This window comes from Gracilinanus agilis, chromosome 2 (assembly GCF_016433145.1).
Source record: "Gracilinanus agilis isolate LMUSP501 chromosome 2, AgileGrace, whole genome shotgun sequence".
Lineage (NCBI taxonomy): Eukaryota > Metazoa > Chordata > Mammalia > Didelphimorphia > Didelphidae > Gracilinanus > Gracilinanus agilis.
In genome coordinates, this window is record NC_058131.1 from 334,494,242 (window position 1) to 334,521,039 (window position 26,798).

The 26,798-nt window shown below is 46.1% G+C and overlaps 1 protein-coding gene across 2 annotated transcripts in view; it reads left to right on the forward strand.

Annotated features, from left to right (window-relative positions):
• HM13 (histocompatibility minor 13) overlaps positions 1-22,908 on the forward strand; it is a 34,292-nt gene extending 11,384 nt beyond the window's left edge. Inside the window, exons 4-13 of one of the 2 annotated variants that reach the window (XM_044661537.1) lie at positions 5,411-5,499; positions 6,608-6,693; positions 6,808-6,933; positions 7,479-7,536; positions 11,059-11,142; positions 12,574-12,610; positions 14,488-14,590; positions 16,846-16,931; positions 21,133-21,279; positions 22,458-22,908. In XM_044661537.1, the coding sequence (XP_044517472.1) occupies positions 5,411-5,499; positions 6,608-6,693; positions 6,808-6,933; positions 7,479-7,536; positions 11,059-11,142; positions 12,574-12,610; positions 14,488-14,590; positions 16,846-16,931; positions 21,133-21,279; positions 22,458-22,563 (922 nt within the window). In that variant the 3' untranslated portion in view covers positions 22,564-22,908. The remainder of the gene's footprint in view (positions 1-5,410; positions 5,500-6,607; positions 6,694-6,807; positions 6,934-7,478; positions 7,537-11,058; positions 11,143-12,573; positions 12,611-14,487; positions 14,591-16,845; positions 16,932-21,132; positions 21,280-22,457) is intronic. The other variant, XM_044661538.1, reaches the window with a different exon arrangement.
• Positions 22,909-26,798: the final 3,890 nt, after the last annotated feature.

The window sequence follows — 26,798 nt, forward strand, 5'->3', positions numbered from 1 at the left end:
ACTCACAATGGGATTGGGAAAGGAAGGACACCTGGAATTTCTGTCGTGAAAAGAATACTGGATTTTGGAATTCAGAGGGCCCGGGTTTGAATCTTAGTTCTTGGGTGACACTGGACAAGCTGCTTCTCCTTTCTGGGCTTCAAATTCCTCTTCTATAAAAGGAGAAGGTTGAATTCGAGGATCTCTAGCTGGGGCAACATGGGGAAAAGCCTAAAATCCAGTCAGAGATCATGGGGACCTTGGGCTCTCATCAATTCCTCTATCTGGACCTGTTTCCTTACCTATAAAACAAATATAATAATCTCTGCCCTGCCCACCCCCTCTCAACCCATTTATAATGTGAGACCCAAGTGACCTGATGAGATAGAAAGCATAAAGTGCCCTAAGAACATATGGATGCTCTTGTTGTTTGGGAGGAGTTTGACCTACGACTCCATTAGTGTAGAGAAACTTCATCCCCCAGGAATGTAGATAAGTGATTCAGCTCTTGACTTGGAGTTCTAGAGACTCCCATGTAACAATGAGAGATGAAGCAACTTGTTTTGGTCACCCAACCAGAATTGGGTCTAAAGCCCAGAGCTTTCCAGTCCCAAGGTCATCCCCCTCTCCATTGCTGTGCCATCTGCTGCCATTGTCGTCATATGCCAAGCAGCTTTACAGTGTATTGAAGCTCTCCTCAGAAGCGCTTGGGCATTAGAAGGATCCTTGAACTGGGTGGGGGGAGATGCTTCCTTTGGGATACCCATTTCACCTCGGAATCTCTGTTTCCTCTTCTCTCTGGTACTTGGTATTTGCAACTCTGCCTTATAGAGTTGTAATGAAGAAAATCCATGGTGAATCTTCAAGTGCTAGAGAAATTGAGGTGCTGTTGCTCTTGTTAATAGTATTAACAAAAATCAAACAGCCCTTCCCAAACAGGAGTTCAGATATGTTGCAAGTAGAGGCCATGATCCCACTTGGAGGAACTGTAGAGCCAAAGGATGTTTTCAAGGAGTATTCCAGTCCACTGGAGCTGTTTTGGGGGACTCAGAGGTTTTTTTTTTTTTTTGCAGGTACATTTTAATTCATGAAAAGGAAAGATAAAACTTAACTTGAGATATCTCAAAGCCATCAAGGAAAAAGAGGTCCAGGACAAAAGATAGATCTGGATCCTTTTCACCAGAAACAGATAATAGTAGATGACAACTACTAGTGGGGAGTGGGTACAAGACCCAGCCATGGGGCAAAACGTCTAGGACTGTCAACCAGGGGACTAGGAATTGGGTAAGATGATCTTCAGTTTATAGTAGGAGAAGGGAGGAAATTGAGGATCCCAGTTGATGAAGCCCATCAGGCCTGGTACCCTGCTTACTCTTAAGTCCTCTTTCCTAGTTAATTGTAGAATGAGTAGGTCCCATCTCACACATCAGGGCAACTTGGTGGAACAGATGTGAGGTCAAAGGTTTTATAGGTAAGGGTAGAGTGTCTCTTATATGTCTCATTAGTTTCCTGTCTCTTATGTCATAATCAAGGAAGCTAGTTATTGAGCATAGAATACATATACGGCACAATATAAGATATACAGAATAATTATACCATGTGGAAATTTCTAGTATGTAAAGTTCCAGGGGTAGAAGATTACAGAAATGGAAAAGGAATGCCAGGTAGGACCAGAGGCAACCTATGGTAAGAAAGGCTCAGCCTATAACAAATGGATTTTTGGGGCTGCCACTCCTCAACTGATTTAACTGTGCTGTCAGCAACTAGGCACAGTTGGACACTTAAGCCACTGGATTAGCTGGACTTGCCATGGAGAGCAGTAGCAGTTCTCAAGCTTCTATTTGCTCATGGCACAGTATCATTCTTTACCAGAGAAGATTATGGCACACTGTGACACTCTCTGTAGACTCCAGCTGACATATATGATTGCAAGTATATGTTCCCTGCACTTTCTGGAATACGTGGTAGAAACTGATGATACAGTCCAGCTACACCCTCTGAGAATCACAGAGGCAAAATAATGGGACACAGGTCTGGAAGCAAACCCTATAATTAGAGGGAATTCTTACTATTCAAACACTGAGTCCTGGGATATTAAATTAAAGTGTATGTCCTTTCCTCTTTTTTTTTTTTTTTTTTTGGTCCTTTTTCTTAATTGTTTCTCAAGGCACAAGAAAGATGATAAGGGACAGGGATTAAAAGTGTTAATAGATCTGGTCTTGTGTTGGGGAAAGGGTTCTCAAAGATACCCACCCCACCCCAACTCTTGAAAATTTATGGTCCTAAAAGAGACCTCAAATTAAATTCTAGAGAAGCTTCTAGAGGCTGATTCTCTAACCCTGACACATACACACCAGGACCTCATCCTCTTGTCATCAGCATATTTCTCCAAGGAACTTTTTGCTGCCCTTTGACTTAGGGCTGTATATTACATTTGTCTGTCTGCTGAAGTTTAGGTCTACAAGTCCTTTAATCTATTGTTGATTCCTGATAAAGATCAAATCCAGAATTGCCAGGATGCCTGGAGGCATCAGAGACTTCTGATCTGCTGAGTCAAAAAACTGATCTTTCCAAGGGAGGGAAAACAATGCAGTCTTTTCAGAAGAGTCCTGCCATCACTTTCATAAGACCATTCCTCTCCAATTTAAACACTTAGGATTGATTCAGGAATCAGAGGTGTCTTTCAGAACCATCATTTTGGCTTCCACAAGCACTAGTACACAGCCTGAAAGGTTTTCCTCTTTGAGTGTTACATCTTCCCCATCAGTAATCCTGACCACCAGTTTGGTCTTCTGTCTCAATAAGCCCCTGTTTGTGTATGTAGGATATGAGTACTATGAAGTGTGGAGCCCATTGTTTGCAAGTGAGGTCATAAACACACTGGGTTCATCAATGCCACGTGCACTCACATCTCTCACTACTTGATTGCATGGTGAGCCAATCCCCAAACATATCTCAGCTAAGGAAAGGAGAAATGTGTTAATGCAATAACAAAAACATGGTTTTAGTTACTGTTACCCAAAGGCACAATTGGAACTGAAACCAGAAATAATTTCTTTTAAGTGTCCCCAACAGCCCTATCCACTTTCTCAGCTCCATTTTAGCTCCTGCTTAATACCTAGCAAATTAGTGTTCATGTACCTAAAAGGAACATACTAGTAGAAGCAGAAAGAGAACCATTTTATGGTTCTTTCCCTTTGCTACTTCTCAGCTGCAGTCGCTGTTGGTTTAGTTCACTGTCCCTTTGTTCAGGTTAGATGAAAAATTCTGAGACTGTCAACCTTTGAGGTTTGCACTTGAGTTTTTTCCAAAATCTCCAGCCTTATAGAATAGATCCTCTTCTGTAGGAGTATTGATGTCAGTGTGGTCCTGAACAATACTCCTCTATTGTCTGATTGCAGCATGCAGGTGACTCTAGGTTCTTGGCAGTTCTGGCCATTAAAGCTGAAGTTCTTCTAGGTTCTACCAGGCTATGGGGTCAGCAGTGCCTTAGCACTTGCTTAACTATGTTCAGAACTATGTTCAAGCTCCTCAGATCCCCAAACAGAAAGGAAGGGATGACAGATGGGATCCCAAGCGATCTTGAGAGGCTGGAGCACTGAGCTGAATCAAATAAGGTGAAATCTAGTAAAGATAAATGAAGAGTCCTGACCCATGAATTGGATGTGGGAGGCATGGAAAGAAAGAAGCTACCCTGAAAGGGATCTGGAGGTTATGGTGGCCTTGCAAGTTCAATATGAAGTAGCAGTGTGATATGGCAGCTAAAAGAGGTAATGCAATGTTGGGCTGCAGAAAGAAAGAGAGAAAGTGTCCAAAAATAGGGAGTGCTAGACCCATTGAACACAGAGTCCTGGGGGCCAGGGTTTAAGAAGCACATTAAGGAGCAGCTAGGGGACTCAGTGGATAGAGAGCCAGGCCTAGAAATGGGAGGTCCTGTATTCAAATTTGACCTCAGATACTTTCTAGCCATGTGACCCCTGGGTAAGTCACTTAACCCCAGTTGCTTAGCCCTTGTTGCCTTTCTGACTTGGAACTGATATTCGTGTGGATTCAAAGATTGTATAGGGTTTTTTCTACCCTTAAGTAAAGGAAAAATGACCAAGATACCCAAAGCAATAGACGTTGATGACAAGATATTTTAGCTTACCCAAGACTAAGTGTAAGGCTAACTCAAGATACCCTGGGGCAAGGGAAACTGTTTCCAGATTCCAGGCAAAGGAAAGGTGAGTACAACTGGGCCATAACCCCCCAGAGAGAGCAGATAAATGCAGCCCTTCAACCCAGGTGAGGGGATATTTGAGGATTTGGGGTAAGATGATCTTTAGGCTACAGCAAAAAGAAAGAGAGGGGCCTCCAAATTAAGGAGAAAGGACCTGAGGCCCAGAGAAGGGAATTCATTTGCCATGGGCCTTATGTTGTGGATTATGTACCAAGATGTAGAAAGAACTCTGTGTGTAGAGTCAGGAGACCTGGGGCAGAGGTTTGACCCCATTCACTTCATCACTGCCTAATTGGGTGAAGGTCAGAAAGTTCAGATTCCTCTCTGACCTTCAGTTTCTTCTGTAAAATTAGTACAGTAATAACAGTACCTGCCTCTCACTCAGTACTGCTATGAGAAAAACGCCTTGAAAAGTGGTGGAAATATGTTGCTATTCCCATAAGAATCAATTCTCTTAGCAGCCCATTCCAGAAGCACTCGTGTTTCCTTGGCCCCACATTTTAAGTAGAAATCAGTAATGGCCTCTTCATGTCTAGATAACACCCAGTAGCTCTTTGCCCTATGAAGAGCCCATTTTACAGATGGGGACATTGAGAGAAGGGGCAGGAAAGTGGCTTTCTAAGTAACGATAGTAACTGCTTACCTTTAAGTAGCACTGTGCAGTTTGCAAACTGATTTGTTGTGAATTTCATAGCAGATGACCAGGACAGGTAATCCTCATTTTATAGGAGAAGAAATTTAGATCCAGAGGAAGGGAGTAATTTTAGCCCAAGATCAACATGGCTAGTAAATAGCAGGTCTGGAACCTAACCCTAAACTCCCTGACTCTTGGCCCAGCATCTTTCTGCTCCTCCAGAAGGAAGTTCTAAATTCCAGCACTGAAGCCTAGGTGTGGAGAATGGAGATAAGATCCAAATATGTGACCAGTGAAACTTCCCTCATATTATCCAGGCAGTATGTTGTACTCACTCTCCATGTCACTATGGGCAAATCATCTCATGTCTCCTTGTCTATAAAATGAGAAAGGTTTTACTAAGTTTGCTCTCATAACCTTTCTACTTTTAAATCTTATGAACTATAACTCCCAGTCTGTCCTTTCTTCTAGCCCAGTCCTCAGCCAGGAATTCACCTCAGAGCCTCCAATCTCACAGCTCTCTGGTTATGCCTGTTTTGATGGAGGGTTCTACTTGCTAACTTCTCTTTCTCTTCCAGCCCCATCATGAACAAGTTCTTCCCAGCAAATTTCCCTAACAAGCAGTATCAACTACTCTTCACACAAGGCTCTGGGGAGAATAAGGAAGGTAGGTTCTTAAGACGGCATCCCTGTAGACCTATGAAGGAACTGATTGCCTTTTAATTTCTTTTTTCCTTCCTCAGTAATTTCTGTCTCTTAAAGCTCTCCTTAGGCTTTAAGCCATGGGTTCTTAAGCATTCCACCTCCTGCTTCTTCCCTTTCTGACCCTGAAGTGGTCCTTCCAGCTCTAGGGTTATGCCTTAGGTTCCGATCTGAAGTCAAATCTTTCCCTGTAACCTTTTGCTTGCCCAGCATCTAAGGGTTAATAGTCCTCTGTAAAACAACTAACATTTACTAACCCTGTGGAAGAAGAAATGCTTCTAGAAGTTCTGACTTCTCCAAGAAATCTTTGCATGTGTGCCCGTACCCCGTTGCTAGTGCTCCGTTTTCCAAAGTTGTTACCAATTTATTAAAATAGGTAGGAGTCCCTGCTCTTCAAGGGCAGAGGCTGTTCCACCTGTCTTTGTGCCTCCAGCTTGGCACATGGAAGGTACTTCACAAATGCTTATTGATTAATGGATGGATTAATCCTAGGAAGGTAGCCTTCATTCATTCCTTACTGTGGGTAATGATTGACCCACCTTGGCCTCGTCGCCCTTGTTTACACCACTCTGACGCACTCATTATGGAATACTCTGTATTAATACTATCTGCGTTTTATCCCCCTACAAGTTCCATAACAGCAAAGATCATATCTTACCTAAAACTTAAATCTTCTCAGTATCTGACACAGGGCTCTTAGTGCCCTGTAAATTCTTAATAAATATTGGTCAAATTAAATTGAATTGTTCTTCCTCCTATTTCTTTATTCCTAACCTTGTTCATCTTTTCCTCTCCCTTCACCTTAAAACTTTCACAAGTTTGCTTAGTTTATAAGTTATTATCTCAGGAGAAAGAGGTTTTATTTCCCACTTAATAGGGAGGATTTGCCTTTAAAAGGAGCCAATTTCTTAGCAAGCATTGCTTCTTCCTTAGTAAGTCTCAGGACTTGCAGACCTGATCACATGCCTCTTATTCCCCACAAATGCCTGAAGATCTAGAACACAGCCTCTTTCCAGCAAAGGGCCTGGACCTGATGATCTTTTACCTTCTTCCCCCCACCCCTGTTGTTGCAGAAATTGTCAATTATGAGTTTGACAGCAAGGATCTTGTGTGCCTGACCCTGAGCAGTGTCATCGGAGTCTGGTATCTGCTAAGGAAAGTGAGTCTGGGGAATGGGGGAGATGGATGGGGGAGATGAGAGAGAAGATACCAGCTCCCATCAGGAGCATGCCTCACCTCCCGGGCTGGGCGGGGGGACATTGTTCTCCAACAGCACTGGATCGCCAACAACCTCTTTGGCCTGGCCTTTTCCCTCAATGGAGTGGAGCTCCTGCACCTCAATAATGTCAGCACAGGCTGCATCCTGCTCGGAGGCCTCTTTGTCTACGACATCTTCTGGGTGAGCCTCCTGGGATTTCCTGGAATGCATGGGCTGCAGGAGTCAGACATAAGTCCCTTTGGCTGTTGCTGTTCCCAAAAAATTTGGTCTGTGCTTCATAGAAAAAAATTTAAAGAATGTTCAAGCTGAGAGGGACTTTAGACATCATCTGTGTAAGGGGGTTCTTTGGGTGACCTCTGAGGTCCCTTCCTGCTCTAGATGTCATCTCATCAAGCCTAACCTAATTTACAGAGAGATAAACTGAAGCTCAGAAAGAGGAAGTATGACCTTCCCAGGGTTACAGCTAATCACTGTCAGAGCCATGAGTCAAACTATGGCCCTCTGGTGTCTAATCCAGGTCTCTGTTCTACCACTGTAGTTTCTTAAGATCACTGTAATAATGCTAGTTCTGAAGTGCCCTGACCATGGGCTGGTGAGGCAAAGGCTGAAGAAGAGCTTCTGGGAAGACCCAGCTCCTTCCTGATGATGCCAAAAGCCCTTGGTTAAGTGAGATTTCTAGCTTCTTTTCTCCTCTTCTCATTGCCTTCTGGGTCTCTTACTCTTAGGTTTTTGGCACCAATGTGATGGTCACTGTAGCCAAATCCTTTGAGGCACCCATAAAATGTGAGTAAACCCCACCCTCTCATTTCCATGGAATTTATTCTCGTTTTCTTTCTCTCTCTCTCTCTCTCTCTCTCTCTCTCTCTCTCTCTCTCTTTCTCAAATTTGACTTCCTTCTATCTTAGAATTGATACTAAATATTGATTCTAAGGCAGAAGAGCTGTAAGGGCTAGGCAGTTGGGGTTAAGTGACTTGCCCAAGGTCACACAGCAAGGAAGTGTCAGAGGCCAGATTTGAACCCAGGTCCTCCTGATTCCAAGCCTGGCTCTCTATTCATTGGGCTAACTAGCTGCTGCCCCTAGCCCTGTTCTTTTTAGTGACCGACAGCATTCTCAGGGCAGTGCTCTTCCCCCCCAATCTAGCTCTAATACTAATAATGCCTCGCTGTGCTACAACTTCATAGATTGTCCAAAGAATTTTTTTTGAAATTATTTTTTTTATTTTGAATATTTTCCCATAGTTACATGTTTCATGTTCTTTCCCTCTCCCCCAGTCCTCCCTAACCTCCCTTAGCCAATGCACAATTCCACTGGGTTTTACACATATCATTGATCAAGACCTAATTCCATATTATTGATAATTGGACTAGAGTTATCCTTTAGTGCCTACATCCCAATAATATCCCCAACAGCCCATGTGTTCAAGCAGTTGTTTTTCTTCTGTGTTTCTCCTCCCACAGTTCTTCCTCTGAATGTGGCTAGTTTTCTTTCTCATAAGTCCTCAGCCTTGCTCTGGATCCTTGCATTGCTGCTAGTACAGAAGTCCATTACATTCTATTGTACCACAGTGTATCAGTCTCTGTGTACAATGTTCTCCTGGATCTGCTCCTTTCACTCTGCATCAATTCCTGGAGGTCATTCCAGTTCACATGGAATTCCTCCAATTCTTTATACCTTTGAGCGTAATAGTATTCCATCACCAACAGATACCACAATTTGTTCAGCCATTCCCCAATTGAAGGACATTCTCTTATTTTCCAATTTTTTGCCTCCACAAAGAGTGCAGCTATAAATATTTTTGTACAAGTCTTTTTTCTTATTATCTCTTTGGGGTATAATCCAAGCAGTGCTATGGCTAGATCAGAAGGCAGATAGTCTTTTAAAGCCCTTTGAGCATAGTTCCAAATTGCCATTCAGAATGGTTGGATCAATTCACAACTCCACCAGCAATGCATTAATGTCCCAATTTTGCCACATCCCCTCCAACATTCATTACTCTCCTTTGCTGTCATTTTAGCCAATCTGCTAGGTATGAGGTGGTACCTCAGAGTTGTTTTGATTTGCATTACTCTAATTATTAGAGATTTAGAACACTTTCTTATGTGCTTATTGATAGTTTTGATTTCTTTATCTGAGAATTGCCTATTCATGTCCCTTGCCCATTTATTGATTGGGAGATGGCTTGATTTTTTGAACAATTGATCTAGCTCCTTGTATAAATGAGTGATTAGACCTTTATCTGAGTTTTTTGTTATAAAGATTTTTTCCGGGGGCAGCTGGGTAGCTCAGTAGATTGAGAGCTAGGCCTAGAGACGGGAAGTCCTAGGTTCAAATCTGGCCTCAGATACTTCCTAGCTGTGTGATCCTGGGCAAGTCACTTGACCCCCATTGCCTACCCTTACCACTCTTCTGCCTTGGAGCCAATACACAGTATCGACTCCAAGACGGAAGGTAAGAAGTTAATTAAAAAAAAAAAAAAAAGATTTGGTTTTTCCCCCAATTTGTTGTTTCCCTTCTGATTTTGGTAGCAATGGCTTTGTGCAAAAACTTTTTAGTTTAATGTAGTCAAAATTATTTATTTTACATTTTGTGATTTTTTTTTTCTAACTCTTGCTTAGTTTTAAAATCTTTCCCTTCCCATAAATCTGACAAGTATACTATTCTGTGTTCACCCAATTTACCTATAGTTTCCTTCTTTATATTCAAGCCATTCACCCATTCTGAGTTTATCTTGGTATAGGGTGTGAGATGTTGATCTAGGCCCAATCTCTCCCATAGTTTTCCAATTTTCCCAGCAGTTCTTGCCAAATAGCGGGTTTTTGTCCCAAAAGCTGGGTTCTTTAGGTTTATCGAAAACTCCAAAGAACTTTTCTATCCATTCTCTCATTTGATCCTCCTACCTTCTCTCTGAGGAAGACAGGTAAGAGTATCCCCATTTTTGCTGAGGAAATTGAAGCCCAGGCAAGAGAAATGGAATTTCCCCCATCCTGTACATGGGCAGTTGATTTTTTTTTAAGCCCAGATGCAGAGAGGGAAAAGATAATGTTATTAAGGGAGGAGGGATGTAGACAATAGTATGAGAAACGGCACTAAATTGGGAGTGGGCATGGGCTATGGGAAAGATCACCCCATTCAACCCTCAGAGTTCCTGCTCTGAAAGCTGCCCCAAGGATGGGCCCTCAGCATCCAGACTTGGGTGCCAATATCCTTTCTTCCTTAGAAATTGGGCCCATGGCTCCTTGCACAGACTTGACTGCATCATTCCTGAGCATGGAAAGAAACTAAAATGTCTAGGTGTAGTTTTGTATCACCTGTAGCAAGCTAAAAACCTGCAAGAAGGACTAAATTCCCAGGATCCTAGGTTTTAGAGCTGGAAGGAATCTTAGAGATCATCTAGCCCAGTGGTTCCCAAACTTTTTTGGCCTACCGCCCCCTTTCCAGAAAAATTATTACTTAGGGCCCACTGGAAATTATGAAAATATTTATTGAACTCAGAATAGAATATAATACAAAAAAAGTATGGCCATCACCGCCTCCCTGGATCACTGCAGCATCCACCAGGGGGCAGTAGCGCCTACTTTGGGAATCATCAATCTAGTCTATCTCCCTCATAATGACTGCTACTAATAAAATTAACAATTCACATTCATTTAGCACTTTCCCAGGCATTTCTCACAAAAGTCCAGTGTAATAAATCTATCAACAACTATCCTCATTTGAGTAGGAGGGTACTCAGAGTTTATCCTGTTTAGTAATCTTTTAGAGATGAGTAAACTGAGTCTGTGAAATTAAAGAATAGCTAGTATTTATAGAGAGCTTTACGATTTACAAAGTCCTATATATGCTATTTTTTTTTTTTGATCCTCACAATAATCCTGTGAGTTAAGCGTTATTATCCCCACTTTGCAGATGTGGAAAAATAGGAGAAATTACTTAACCCCAGTTCACACAGCTAGTGTGTATCTGAAACTAGATTTGAGCTTGGGCCTTCCTAACTCCCAGGTCCAATGTTCTTGCCCACGGTGACACCTGGAACCAAGTCATGTCCTCTGACTTCCTCTGAAAATCTAGTGTTCTTTCTTTGAAGTCATACTGCTCCTCAAAAGAAAGGAGAAAAACTAAGGTACCCTAGTAGAGTAGACATGAAGGTGAGGCTTTGGACTCCCAGGCCCTTCCCTTCTCGAAGCAGTTGTTTGAGTTAATCAAACATGGAAAACATCTCATGTATATTCTGCCCTGCTCTTTCCTAAGAGGTCTGCCTAACTAACAGCTAAGGCCTTTCCACCTCTTCCCTTTTCTCCTACAGTGGTTTTCCCCCAAGACCTGCTGGAGAAGGGGCTAGAGGCTGACAACTTTGCCATGCTAGGGCTGGGAGACATCGTCATTCCAGGTAATGCTTGAGGTTTGGGGGTGAGGGAGAGAGCAGTCAGCAATCAAAAAAGGATCTATCCTGAGATACAAAGCAACCACATACACATACCACCGAGCCCCAGTTTCTTCCTCAAATTCCTTTTTTTCTAGTATTCTATAGCTCCTAACGAAATACTTCCATTATTTTCACTCATATATGTTTTATGGGAGATGCTAAGTAAATACTATTATCTACATTTGACTCATGAAACTGAGGCCCAGAGAGTAAATGATTTGGCCATTTGATTGAGACTCCAACACAGAGTTCATGCCACAAAATAGGCCATGCAGTTAGTTGCTGGGGATATGTACTTTTCAGGGCTGGAAATCCCCAAGGAGCCATGAGAAAAATGCTCTTAGAAAGTTTTCTCTCTATAGCTCTATGTGTCCTGCATCAGCCAGATACCCCCAAGCCAGACTGGGAGGCCCTGGAAGGGATGACTATCTCCCAGTGAAGTGACAGGGCTTTGCTTCACCTCCTGTGCCAAGTGCAAAGAACAGTGCTAGAACTGGAGGCCCCTGCTTAGGTGTGTTTGCAATCAGCTGTGGGCATGTGTGCCAAGGCATGGAGACCTGAATGGTTATGACAGGATTCCCATGTATTTGTGTTTTTGAAAGAGGGCATGTTTGCAACTTACCCTGGACACCTCATCAGTCCTGACTGAAGTCTGCAGGTCTGGGAACCTGACCAAGGGCTCTTAGGTGCATAGGTGCTACCAGACGTGGTCACACACAGGTGCCCAGGTAGATGTGCTTATGACATCGGGCAGGATGGAAGAGCCCAGGTGGTCTGCCCTGAAGAGTCTAGACTCTTGGGGGTTTTCATGAAAATCACTCACAATCCAGAGAAGCAAGCCTTCCCCTGGGCAAAGACAAAGGAAGACACAACCTTTTAGGGCCCTGGGTGGTTTGAAAACCCTTTCCAGGCCATCTCATTTGATACTCATGACAGCCTTGTGAAAGTTGGGGGCTGCCAGTTATTATCCCCCTTTGACAAAGAAGGAAACCAGCATAGGGAAGCAGCTTACCCACAGTGTCCAATAGTGAGTCAACTGGAGAGCCCAAAAGGAGAAGCCAGTTTCTTGGAGCCAGCGCTCCTTGGCATTGGCCACCAGGTGGCGCTGTCTCCACATATAAAGCACCCAGAATTCTGGCCTCTCTATGTCAGCTCTCACTCCTCCCCCCCACCCCACCCCCACCCCATAGAAACCCATCCACATGCACCTAAAGGATATCTTTGGGGTATTTTTATCTGTAGGATCTTCGAGGTCATGAGGGCCCACCCCTCCATTTTTACAAGGAAGATGATGCTCAGAGAGCGTCAAGGATATGTTGAGGGCTATCTAGCACCCGTTCTCCATCTATGCCCCCTGATCCCCTAAGCCTCTGACTCTCACTCTCTCCCCTTTAGGTATCTTCATTGCCTTGCTTCTGCGTTTTGACATCAGGTGAGCCGGAGACTCGGGCAGATAAAAAGACCTGAGGTGTACTAAGGCAAAGCTAGCTCCAAGCACACTTTCCATCCTCCCTCCAGTATCTCACTTCCTTCCTCTTCCCAGAATGTCCTCATCACACTCCTGAAAAAGAATGTCTGAGCTTTATGCAAGCCAAAGCCAGGCAATGGAGAGTTAACCAGCCCTGGACTACATCAGGCTTCATCCAAGGTTTAGATACAATTATCTTAGAATTGAAAGAACCTGAGATACTCTCTATTCTAACTTCCTCTGTTAGTCAGAGGTAGAAGCTGAGGTGAGAAAAAGGGAAGTGTTTGGTCCAGGGTCACAACCACATTCTCCTGTCTCAGCCCAGAGTTATTATTTGTCCTCAGAGTGGCAGGCAAGGGTTAATGCTGATGGCCAGAAGCCCTGCCTTGGAGAATCAAAGAAAAATCCTGAAGGTTTTCCCCAGCCTCAATCAGAATAAATTTTGATGTTGGCAGGGAGTGAGAGAAAAAGACTGGATTATAAAAGGAGACACCGTACTTAGTGATAGCTTTTTGATCCTTCAACATTTGAATGGCATTTTTTTTTTAAACCCTTACCTTCCGTCTTGGAGTCAATACTATGTATTGGCTCCAAGGCAGAAGAGTGGTAAGGGTAGGCAATGGGGGTCAAGTGACTTGCCCAGGTCACATAGCTGGGAAGTGTCTAAGGCTGGATTTGAACCTAGGACCTCCCATCTCTAGGCCTGGCTCTCAATCCACTGAGCTACCCAGCTGCCCCCTTGAATGGCATTTTAAACCACTGCAGAGTACTGTGGTCAGTGTTAAGGAAGTTGGAATTTATATATGACACAGATTACCTGCCTTCCTGGTGCCCCCACTCTGCTGACATTAAATAGGTGCTTCTCATAATCAAAGCCCCATGCTTTCAACCATAAGTGTCTAAAATAATGAGTTTTGAAACAACCAAGATAAAAGACTCAATTCCATTCATGTCTATGTCAGACAGGAAACAGCTCACCACTTATGAAATAACGCTCAATTTATCGCAGCAAACATGATGGGTAGGAAACACTATCTTTGGGTCTGGCGAGACAAAGTTAAAACAAAGCACAGATTCTACCCTTGTGGAACTCGATGTCTAGGAAGGAAAATAAGACATATACACAAGAAACTAATGCACAACAGAATATGGCAAATGCATGAGAGAGATTCTGTTCAAAGGTCTGGAGATTTGAAGCAAAATAATTCTAACTGGAGGGGAAGAAGAAAAGTTCACCAAAGAGGGGGCAGCATAGCTAGACTTCAAAGAACAGGATTTCATTGGGCAGAGATAGGAGCAAGGACAGTCCAAGAATGGAAGAAAAGTAAAGACAGGCCTCAGAGAGTACAGAATGGACATAGAGGGTGACAAAAGCACCAGCTGAGTTGGAGTTCAACCAGAAGGAGAGTCGTAGGAGATGAGACTGGAGAGATCGTTTGGGGGTTAGATAGGGGAAGACAGCAAATGATAGGCTTTGAGAGTTTGACCTTTACCCAATAGGCACTAAGGATCAAGAGAAGGATTTTGAGGGTAGTCTCTATTTTCAGACCTGTACCATAGGAGTCAGGCATGATAGATAGGAAGAGTTATAGGAGGATAGACTGGAGGCTATCATGATAATCCAAGGACTAGATAAAGACTGGACTAAAGTGGGAGATTGAGAGAGGAGAGCCAAATGCTAGAGATGATCCTGAGGACAGAAAGCTAGCATCCAAGTCAAAAAAAACTCCAGTTCCTTCCCAACATCAAAGGTTCCTGAAAGTATGAGGCCCACAGACCCATTTGAGGAATATAAACAGGAAGCTGTCTGCTTTCCTAATGCATCTTTCCCCACTTTGTAGCCTGAAGAAGAACACACACACCTACTTCTATACCAGTTTTGTGGCATACATCTTTGGCCTGGGCCTCACCATCTTCATTATGCATGTCTTCAAACATGCTCAGGTAAGTCACAGGGCCAAGATACTCCTGGTGAGAGCAGCCCTGGAGCCAGATTCTAGCAACCACCTTAATCTCTTCTCCACCCCTGCCTTCTCTACTCACCGTGTTGGGATGGCCTATTAAGAGAAACGGTAGGACATAAGGAAACAATCCCTTGTGCTTAAAGAGTTAGAAGACACCTGGGTGCAAAGTTCGGTTCCTATCCTCCTCTGCCAATTAACTTATGGGCATCTCAGTTTAGTTATCTGTAAAATGGGAATAATGATACACTGTGTAACACAAAGAATTGTTGGGAGGAAAGTTCTTTGCAAACCATAGTGTTCAAAGAAACATTAGTGTATACTTTTAAATCTGAAAGAGAATGGGGAGGGGGGAGGACCAGTGAGAGGGGTGATGGCACTCCCTGCTCTGGCCATCACTCCAATATGTAAGCCCCAAGGTTATGGAATCATGATACTATAGACTTGCATACATCCCTTTTGAATAAAGCATTTTCTCTTTTTTTCTCTTAATCCTTAACTTTCCATCTTAGGATCAATACTAAGTATTGGTTCCAAGGTAGAAGAATAGGAAGGGTTAGGCAGCTGCCCAGTCACACACCTAGGATATATCTGAGGCCCAATTTGAACCTAAGGCCCTTCCATCTCCAGGCATGGCTCTTTATCTACTGAACCACCTAATTGCTCCTCCATGTTTCTTTTGATCCTTACTGACCTTAGCTGATGGGGTAGAAGTGGGGGGGAGAGGGGGACAGCATAATAGAAAAAGTGCTAGATTTGGAGTTAGAAGATATGAGTTCAAATTCTAGCTCTCTTACTTACAACCTCTGAGATATTGGTCAGATTATTTCCTTTCTCTGGACTTCAGCTTCTTTCGATCCACTGAGGGAATTGGACCAGATTCTCTACTGAGTTCCTTTAGCCCTGAAATACTATGGCTATAAATTCTTAAATTTTTCAGATGAGAAAACTGAAGCACGTAGCATAGAAAAATAACTTCCCTCAAGTCATATAATGAGTCTGTCGAAACCATTACTGAAAACCAGGCCTCCCATCTCTGCAATTGGCACATGAACCACTCCCCCTCAGTTGTTTTTCCTTTTCAATTTTGGATAAATTTTGCAGTGCCTTTCCTGGAGGAAGTGGGTGAGATGATCTTTCCTGGGCAGACAGGATTCATCACTTCCACCACTACCCTCTAGTATTACTGCCTAGCTGGGTATCTGTAGGAGGTCTGCAGGGTCCAAGCAAATAGAGCATGGATTATCTAAGCCGGAAAATACCTTCAGGGTGACTTAACCAATGCTTATTCCCCAGTTGAGGAATCTGAGGCCTAGAGACAGAAACTAACTTAATCTGGGATTTCCACACATTTCCTTGGTCAGAAATAATAGCTTTGTAGGCCAGGGTCCTTTAGGGAGGAAAGGGGACTCTGCTTGGAGAGCCCTAGCTTCCTGCTGTCTTGACAAGAGCTGATGATGTCAGCAGACTCTCCTAAGCCCTACACCCTGATGAGCCCATGCCTCTGTCTCCTGAGAGAAATAGCTCCAAATGCCTGCTGCAAGGCCTGGCACACCAAGAACTAACTTGCTTTGGGCGGGTATTAATACTTTTGAAGATATAACCTTGAACCTGCTCAGAAAGCAATTCTCAGGCCATTTTCCTTAGCACTGAGTTTTCCTTCCAAGGCCAAACAAGGAGGACCAGTCAGATGTCAAGTTTGGGAGAGAGAATAGGAGAAGGAGGTATGGAAGAAAGGAGCATGAACTCCTGGGAGCATTGGAACCTTAAAGAAGAGATAAGTCTCTCTTTCACTCTCTCTTCCTCTCTTCCTACTCTTTCTTGTTCTCTCTCTTCTTAACTTCCTCCCCTTCTCTCTATCCTTTTCCCCTTTCTCTCTTTATCTCTCCTTTTCTCTGTCTCTGTCTTCCTCTCTGTCTCTGCCTCTCTCTGACATACACACTTGGTTTTACAGTGCTTTACAGTTTTCAAAGCACTTTCCCAATGACACTTCAACAAGTTAGATAGTGCAGTATTATTCCCACTGAACATCACATAGTGAGAAAACCAAGTGATGGCTGCATGGTCAGGTAGTTAACATCAGAGCCAGGCTAAGCTGAGTTTCCCTTTTTCCTGTAAAGCAATGGGCTAGGTTCCTCATTCATGGAAAGTCTCCCCCAGTTCCTAGGGAAAACCCCCTATTTCCCAGCATAGTCTCTTGGAACTGACAAGCCTTTGTGTTTTCCCCCACCTCCGCAGCCAGCATTGCTCTATCTGGTCCCTGCCTGCATTGGTTTCCCCCTGCTGGTGGCCCTGGCAAAGGGAGAAGTCACCGAGATGTTCAGGTAAGGGATGGGCCCCACCAGCTACCATTCCCACAGCACATGAAGGCCCGGGGTGTGTTCACAGGTGCAGCCAATGGGCCCCAGGGGTGGAGGCAGTGCCTTTCAAAGGCTGTGGGTTGGGGGGGGGGGCGGGGGACCATGGTGGGTTGTTTGTACACATCTCCGGGGAAACATCACTCCCTGGCATTCTCTGCCAGTACATGGGAACCTGTCTGTGGGCTCTGGTGGCAGTCTTGCTCTGGACCCTCCCTTCCTTTAGATGGTTGGGATGGCAGTGAAGGCAGTTAACTGAACATCACACCCCAAGGCAATTTTGAGGACCAGGCAAAGGGCCTTTGACCCTGCAAAATCTGGATCATCTTCCTCTCTGGGGACCATGCTTTTGTGAAATGACCAACACAAAGCATCTAGGATCCAGTAAGCTTCCTGTCCCTGTGCCTACTGAAGGCTAAAATAGTCATGGCTTCTTCCACCAGGTATAGAGCCACCTTGGGGAGAGCCATGTCCCAGACCCCCAAGGGGCTAGCTGACATAGGGAATAGTGACAGACTTAGAGACAAGAGGCCTGGATTCACACTCCTCTGACACTAGCTGTGTGAACTTGGGACTCTGGCCTAACTTCCCTCATCTGTAAAATGAGGGGTTTAGACAAGGTGGCCTCAGAGGTCCCTTCCAACTCTTTGTGACCCTATGGTCCTTCTCCTTGACTACCCCAGCTTTTGACAGACTGTTCCTAGGGGAGGCTTTGTGAGGCAGCCACAAAAGCACTACACTGGGACCTTTAGCAAGTCCTTGTGTGGACTCCCGCTTTCTCCTTTGCAAAATGAGAGGCTTGAATCGGATGGTCTCCAGGTCTGGTCCAGTCTCACATTCTTTATTCCATATTCTAATGTCCCTTTCAACCTTGACACTATCTATATTTTAAAGTCTCTTCCAAGGCTGCCATTATGTGTTCCACAAGCTATACTCCTTCCCATATCTGATGTTCTGATATTCTAAGATTCTCTGAGTAGGTGAACCCTATTGAAAAAAATGGCTCAGTGCAGATCCACATGCCTTCATCCTCTCCTATACTCCACCCTCAGCCCCAGCTACAAGGCAGGGGTCCACACCTAGCAGCTACACACCTGCAGCAGGGAGTGGAAAGGTTAGATAAGCTCCAGGGAGACTGTCCAGGCTGGTGCCATTCCTGGGACCACAGGCTAAAGACACATTGTCCCAGGGTGGAGCCACACCCGCCCACCCATAGGCTCTGCATATCTTTCAGGGCCTCAAATGTCTCCCTCTGGGCTTGGCCTCTGGATTGAGGGAAGACAGAATCCTAGGGAAAACCTCCTGGAGAAAATTCCCATCCTCCTCAGTTTCTTGCTAAGAGATAGGCAGGAGGGAGAGTCATTTGGAGAGTGAGATCCCAGAAAAGGGTATAAACATAACTCAAGGCTCGGCACATGGAGGCAAAGTATCAGGGGACAGTCAGGTTTTTTCTGTGCTTGAGGCTAGGCATCCTGGGTATGCCCTTGGGGACTGCAGTTCTTCCCCCCTTCTCCCTCAACCTGGTCACCTTAAGCAGATCACCTCCCCTCCAGCCTCCAGTGTTCTCTGTATAGTGAAGGGCTTGACCCCCATGATCCCTTAGGCCTTCCAGCCCTGATATGCAATGTTCCAAGGACATTCCTGACCTATGTCCTCTCAGCTCTGACATTCTGTGATTTCACATGTCCTGCCCTCCAGACTCAGACCAGAATTGTGACAGGACTTTAAGTTCCCCATCTGTGCCCTTTCCTCCTTCCCCTAGCCTGTGTCACAGCCCCAGCCCAGCCCTCCCTCCGGCTCCCTCAATGTCTGCCCCAGAGAGCTGGTCCCTTCCCACCCACCTACCCCACCCCCTATTCCTCAGCCTCGAAAAGAGATGGCAGGTGGGCAGCTTTATACCCCCAGGGATCCTCAAAATAACTCATCGTGGGCAGCTGCCGCCCAGGGGGTCAGACATGGCCCATCCCTCCCCCAGCACCACCACCCGCAGCCCTCCAGGTTATTGGCCAGGCCTTCACCCTGTCCCTTCCCCACCTGCTCAGCCTTTGATGTTTCTCTGGGAACCCAGTGCTGCAGGCACCAATCGTCCCGGTCCTGGCCTTCCTGTGCACCTGGGCGCCCTGAGCCGTGCTGCTGACACACCCGTGACTCATCCCCACCCCCGCACTCCCTCCCTCCCCGGAAGCTGTCGGGGCTCACGGTCACAGCCCCATGTCTCCTGGTGGGGTGAAGGGGAAAGGGGAGTGGACCAGACCCTGGGGCTGGGAGAAATGGGCATATTGATTCCCTCTTCTCAGGCCTCCCACACTCCTCCCTTGTACAACAGGCTCTGGCATCCTCTTTGGCTCCAAGCTGTCCGGTGGTGGTGGTTCCGTTCCAGGCCCCCACCCCCTTCTGATGGCAGGCAGGCAGGTGCTAGGAGTTATGGAGGCCAGGGCCCCACGGAGGACAGACAGCCCAAGTTCCTAAGAGACAAGGTCAGTCAAGGCAGTGGGCTATAGTAGCAGGTACACTGGTTTGGATCATAGCCTCAGAGATCAGGCTAACAGCAATAGCTTACCCTTCACATGGCATTTTAAGGTTACAAAGTACGTTTCCCTATGAGGTAGGTAGAACTCACTATTCCTGTTTTTGCAAAGTAAAACACTTATTTAGAGCTGGAAGGGCTCTTAGGAATTTTAGTCTATGCCCTTCATTTTACAGAGGAGGCAACTGAGGCTAAAAGGGGTTCAATGATTAACTTTAGATCCAGTAGTCTTTTTAATATCCCATGCTGTCAGTCCTGACTCATAGGTTCAAAAAACCTGGTTTGGAACCCTCACCTTTGCTGACCACACCCTGTGAAACTGAGACAACTGGTGGCTCCATGGATACAGCACTGATCCTGGAGTCAGGAAGACCTGAGCAAAAATCCAGCCTCAGACACTTATTACCTTTGTGACCCTAGGCAAGTCACTTAACCTCTGCCTGCCTCAGTTTCCTCATCTCTAATATGGAAACAATATTAACACTTATTAATAGCATTAGCACTTGCCTCCCAGGGTTGTGGTATGGATCAAATCAAACAAATAAAATATATGAAGTCTTTCAAAAACTTTAAGGCTCTAAGTATTTAGCTACTTTTTAGCATATCATCACTTCCCCTCTCTGGATCTTGGCTATAAAATGAGGAGAGAAACATGAGATCTTTGAAGTTCTCTCCAATTCTTGATTCTCAGATAAGGTAGAGCTACTTTTTGGTGCCATTTAAACCATTTTAGGAGAAGGGAGAATGAAGACCATGGAGAGCAGGTGCTTAAGCCAAAAGCCTGCTAGGAGGCACCCCTACCTCCTAGGGGCACCTACTGAGGCTGAAAGGGGTTCAATGATTAACTTTAAATCCAGTAGTCTTTTTCATTCTCTCTCTCTCTCTCTCTCTCTCTCTCTCTCTCTCTCTCTCTCTCTGTCTCTAACTTGGTGGTTCTCCTACCACCAGGGGGCAGGCTAGTGTAGTGGCAGAACACCAGATTCCAAGTTAAGACCCCCTAGATTCTGCTACTCACTACCTGGGTGACCTTAGACTGGTGACTTCTCCTTGAACCTCAGTTTCCTCATTTTAAAATTTTTAAAAGTTATACTGGATATTCTCTAGGATCCCACCATATCTAAATCCTTGTAACCGTCTCCCATTCCCCCAAACCTTCTTAGATTGAGTAGATCTCCTGCCTCCAAGGACTATACCAGCTGTTAATAACATACAATGCCTCTGGAGTGTCTCTGTCCATTCTTAGACCTGTCCCTGATGCCTACTCAGCCTTGGCTATCTGGAAGAGGAAGCAAGCAGTACCCCTAGCCTTACAAGAAGGAACTGAGTAGAATAGAATAATTTTGCCTTCCTCTCCAAATCCATTCCCATCACTACCCTTTGTCTCTCTCCCTGCTTCTCTCCTCTCCTTCCTCATCTCCCCAAAACCTACCCACCCATCCTTGCCCTTCGCCAGAGTTCTAGTCCCAGCTCTGCCACTGACTTGCCAAATAACCATAGACAAATCCCTTCCTTTTTCTGGGCCTGTTTCCCCATCTGAAAAACAAAGGGGTTGGACTTAAATGGTCACTAAGATCCTTTACAGCACTAAGATTCTATCATTCCTCCTCTTTTCCTTCTCTTCTTCCTCTGTCTTTCCTGCAGCTATGAATCTTCTGCTGAAATCTTGCCACATACTCCTCGGCTTACCCACTTCCCCACTGTCTCGGGCTCACCCGCCAGCCTTGCGGATTCCATGCAGCAGAAAGTGGCCTGTCCCCGCCGCCGCCGGCCACACAGCCCCAGCACCCTGTAGCCCCCAGCACCCTATTTCCCTCTGTCTCCCCTCTGCTCTGTCAGGTAGGGCATCCCATTCTTCCCTTTCCTTCCCCTTCCCCTCCAAGTCAGTCAACCCTGCCATTCTGTACCCCCATCCCTACCCCTGAGGGCCATTGTTGCCTTGCTCCCTGGGGTGCCAGTTAGTGATAGAATGTCAGCCCCAACTTGGCTTGTCCAGTTTCAGCCTTAGAGACAGGGAGGACTCCAGAGGAGCAGAGCATTCTTTCCTTTTGTCTTGTCCATAATCCTAGGTTCCAGCCTGGGCCTCTTCATCTTTCTGGTGAGTTGGCCATCTTGTACTTGCCAAACACCTTTCTAGGGATCTCTGAACACCTTATAGACCTTAGTTCCTCCTAGGGCAGATGTGAAAGGACTGTGTAGAAGCATTCTCCCTGTTGGAGAAATGGCTGGCTAATCAAGGTGGTGTAATCACCCAGTGGAGCTGGAGAAGAGGCAGGAAATCTCCACTTCAGACCCGTTCTCTGTCTATGAGGACTCAATACTTCCCATTGAACTCCTGAAATGAGGGGAGAGAGATATATGTCACTGCAGGATACATCAAGCTGATAGTCAAGATAGAGGTATTATGAGGCTACTTGTTGCCAAAGAGAGATGAAAAAGTGAGGCTACAAGGTGGCAAGGTACAGTGCCAAAAGCATTGAATGTGGAGTCAGAGAGACCCGGACTCAAATCCTCACCCTGCTACTTATTAGCTGTGTGCCTTTGGGCAAGTCACTTAATCACTAGCCTCACTTTGCCCCATCTACAAAACAAGGAGGTAAAACTAGATATCCTCTAAAATCTCTTCTAGCTTTAAATCCTGTGACCCTATAAATTAGTCATAGTAGACTGTGAAGTCCTGGGCCTTTACACTGTGTTTGGAACCTGAGCTTGGGTCATCTCCTGGTGGGCAGGAGAGAAATCTTAACTGCTAAGTGTGAAACCAGAAGAGGAGGCTCTGTCCCATTTTTCCCGGAAAAAACAGGGAGGACGTCCTCCCTCTCCTCTCTTTGGTCTGTTCTTCTGGTGAGTGGGAGGGTAGTATTGAGCTGCCTTCTCACTCCCTTCATTCCTGTCTGTAACTCAGAAGCCCCCCTTTCTTCTCTGATCTGACATTTCTTCTCCTTTCTCCCCTCTCCCCCGGCCTCCAGTTATGAGGAGACAAACCAGGAGAAGGAGTCTGCCAGTGAGTGCAAAGAGGGAATGCCGCTGTCATCATCATCATCCTCCTCTGAGATGGAAAAGAAGGAGCAGTAAGGGTGGGTTTGGAGTCAGGCAGGGCTGGGCCCTCCTGCCACCAGTTCAGGGGCTGGGGGGAAGAGATGAAGGCCCTGCAGAACTGGGTATGGATGTTCTGGGCCTTAGGCTGCCCTCAGGCCAGGCCCTTCTCCTCCCTCCTAAGTCTGGCCTTGGAATTTTCTCTTTGTTTCTGATCGTGTATCTCCTTTTATCCTCCCTCCCCAATACTGGGCAGAGAAACCCCAACTACCCTTTATGGGGAGGGGGACAGGGGTGGTGAGGGGGGTCTGGTTTTTAAATTTTTTTGTATTACTATGAACCCCTCACTCTCACATTAAAAGTCTATGTCAAGTGAAAACTGAGGACAAAGGGGCAGCACATTTTTGTCTCCTTCACCCCAGGCTTTGGGGAGAGGCATTGGAGAGTAGATGTCACCTGGCCTTTTACCTCCTCACCCCCTCCCCCCCCATCTTGATTTCTCTTGAACCTATGCTGGGTGCTGATTTACATGACTCTTTTCTGGGAGCTTTGGAGAGCAATCTTACCCCTGGGGAAAGCTTAGACCCAGGAATGGTCCCCCTTTCCCTCCCCTGGCCCAAAGCAGCCTCCCTTCCCTGCTGTATGCACAAAGTCCAAGGTAGGGAGTTTTTGAAAGACATAAGAATCTTTGGTTTTGCCTTTAAAGGGATTGCAGGCAGCCAGCAGGAGGTGCTGACAATCTTGCCTTCCCTAAAGGTAGAGCCTCCTCCAGCCTCTCTCCTTTCTTCCCCAGCTGCATTGAGGTGAAATGGGGAACAGGCAGGATGGCTCAAAGCATGTACTTGATATATGTCCTTTCAACCCATGAGAGAGAAAGAGAGGAAGGGGGGATGGGCCCTACTTTTTAGCTCCAAGCCTTAGACTCCCCCATCCCAAGACTAGTTCCATTTGGGAGTGGGAAGCCATGCCTAGTCAGAAGGCAGAGGAACTCGGTACATGCTCTACTGTTCCCAAGAAGGCTTCCCTTTTCTTTACCATACTCTTTCAACCCTGAGTCTCCCTCAACCCAGCTGAGGTTTGTGGGGGAGGGGGAGTTACAATTGTCATCATGGGATGCAGGGCACATGCTTGCCTAGAGAGTCTCAGGGCTGAGATTTTGGCTCAATACAAGAAAGAATTAGAACTGTCTGAAAAAAGGAGTGACCAAGTGGCTGCTTTTTAGGGGGGAAGAGCTCACCAGCCTTAGAGGTATTCAGCAACCAGTTGGAGGTGCTGGGGGAAGTGGGTTTTCTGTTTAAGTAGGGGTGAGATTAGATCCCTTGCACTTGCCTCTGATTTGGGGAATCCTCCAAACTAAATCCCAGTACCATATCTCTCTAGGCACGAGATCCTATCATTTAGCCATTGATAATAAGGCCAGGGTCGTGGGTTTGAGCTTGTGACCTTGCTCAGCTCCCTTGCCAAGGGTAGCTCTTGGGCAAATGAGAGGTGTTGGCTGAGGATAGCTTTTCCCTGCTATTAGAAAAGTAAAACCCCAGGTCTAGCCTCTTGGTGGCAAGTCAGAATAATCTTCCACAATAAATCCATTCTATTAATGCACATGTTTGCTTTAGGGTTCTCTGCCCTCATTGGGACTGACAGCCACTCCCATTTTTTCAACTAGAAACCAAGATGCCCCAGCTGGACCCCAGACAGAGGCCACCCCACCCCACCAGGGCCACAGACTAACTGTCTTTGAAAGTAAGGGATCCCATTTGACATTAACTCAGCTCTGCCCTGCCCACCCTGCAGCCCGGTGCTGATTTGGGGATGACTCAGAAGCAGTCAGTGCATCACAGGGCCTGCTTCCTGAACAGCAGGAAGGAGGAGCTACTGCTGGGTGGGGATGGCCCACAGGCCCCTCAGCCCCAGGCATCAACCACAGGAACAGGGAAAGTGCCTGACCCTAGGGAAGGCATTCAAGGAAGCTGGTGAAGCAGGCATCCTAGTGGTTGGGAGGTGTCAAAGGGTTGGCCTTTGGACACTAGGATTTCAATTAATAGGATTTTAAAGCCTCACATGAGTTGGACTTAAGAGATGACCTAGTGATTAGGTTCCTAAGAGAAAATTAGGAAATCTCCCAAAGAGGAGGCAGGACTTTAGGATCACAATGAGTGGAAAAGCTGGGCTATACTAGCTATCCTCTTAAACCAAATAGCCAGTCTCTTCTCTGCCAGGATAATGAAAGGAATGCTTGCCAGTGACTAGGGTGGTGATACTTAAATGTCTTCCCATCCCTCTGAAAAGATCTCAGAGACCTTAAGCAAAGAGAAAGGGGTTGTCTCCCTTTCCCAGTTGAAAGTAACGGGACCTGCCCTAGAGTCTCCAGAATTTTACTCCCAGCCTTCCTTTCTATGAAACCCCACAGCTTTCAAAGCTCAGGTGACCCTTGAGGCCTTTCCCTTTCCCTTCCCTCCCTACCTCACCCCACACACACTCACTGAAGCTAAGTCAGAACTCCCCTCCAGGTTCCCTTTGGTCATGTAAGAAGCAGCATCTCTCATCCCAGCATGCAGAGAAGGGGAAGGTTGGAAGAGGAATTTGGCCCAAAAGCTGAGCCCAAGTCCTTAGGGACTCAGGAGGAGGGAGTTCAAGGACTGCTGGTATGTTGGTGGTAAAGAACAGCTGTTGGATTGGCACTGAAAAGGGCAGAAGCAGCTCTCTATATGGACTACAAGAAGAGATCCTACTTTCCTTACTTTCACTCATCCCCAGCATGACCTCTCCCCAAATGAAGTGACATAGCCAATCCCTCAGAGAGGCTCATACCTTAGGGTGACACCCAACAGATTCAGAAAAGGGCCTTAAACAGAATCCAAAAGGTTCCTGAGTTGTATCTAGGAGACCTGGAGGGATCTTGGATTCTAGGCCATGAATTCTGTGGGTATTGCCTCCAGAAGAACACTGGATCAGGTGACTCACACAGGGCTCTGGTTTGAGTTGTGGTTGTGGTGGTGGCTAGGAGGGACTCGGAGGCATTGCTCAGGAATCCTGTGGTAGAAAGGAAGACCCTAGAGGTAGGGCCTTTTTCTGTTGGCATCCCTGCTAGTTGGTGCTCAATAGATGCTGTCTAGAGTAGATGTCCCCGGCCCACCAGCCCTCTTGGAGTTTGGTGTCAGTTTGTGACTAAAATTTCACTGGACTCTAGAAGGTTGGAATAGTGTAAGACCACCAGCACAGTGGGCAGAGCAGTAGGCTGAGCCAAAGACCTAGGATCAATCCAACAAGCATTTATTGGGTGTCTTCTATGGGCCCAGCACTGTTCTAGGCACTGTGGGGGTACAAAGACAAAACCTGAATAGTCCTTGCCTTGCAGGGGCATGTCTTCTACTGGGTTCATAGCCTAGTTTGGTAACTATCTAGCGATATGACAATGAATAAGTCACTTGCCCTCTGTGAGCCTCAGATTCCTTGCCTATAAAATGAGGGGATTGGACTAGATGATCTCCATGTTCCTGACCATCTCTGGTCCCTAACCCCCCACCAGCCTCCTAGTTCCTGCAAAGTTGAAGGGGTGGGAGGAATCTACTGGCCAGAAATGACAAACCCTGGAGTGAGAGGAACAACAGTTAATGTTCTCCTGGGCCCCTTTCTTCAAGGAGGTAGATAAAGAAAGAGGCCAGACCCCCCAACAAATCCCAGCCTCCATTACCCACCCTACCCCAGCAGCCCCCCCCTCCCCAAGATCCCGACGTTTGCCAGAACAAACATTCAGCAGAGAGTGTTTGCTGCCTTGGCAGCTTGGCCTGGCCCTGGCTGTCCATCCACAAAAGCTGTATTGAAACAGCTCTGCCCCACACCGGCTGCGGCTGCTCTAAGCGGCGCCTCGCATTCTGCCATCTAATGACCCCTTGCAGCCTCCCCCAGATGTTTTCTATGACTTCCAGCCCAGCTTCCAGCGGGCCTGTCCGCAGGAACAAGGGAGGCCACTTTAATTCTAATTAAATACCTCCAGCTAAGCAAACAGTGTGGAGCAGGCCAGGCCAGGCCCAGCCTGGAAGCCCAGCCCACAGAGTCTCTGAGTCTAGACTCCAGATGTGATTTCACCAGCCTCCAATGTCCCATGGAAAAATGACACTCAGGCCAGGAAGGGCCATAAACGCTGAGGAAGATGGGAAGGGAAGGGGGGAAGGCTGGAGAGAGAAGCCATGACCTAGAGCAGCATGCTTAGGGTGCTGGGTGGCCTTTTAAGACCATCTTTAGAGTAGTAGGGCTGGGGCTGGGACGCAGATATT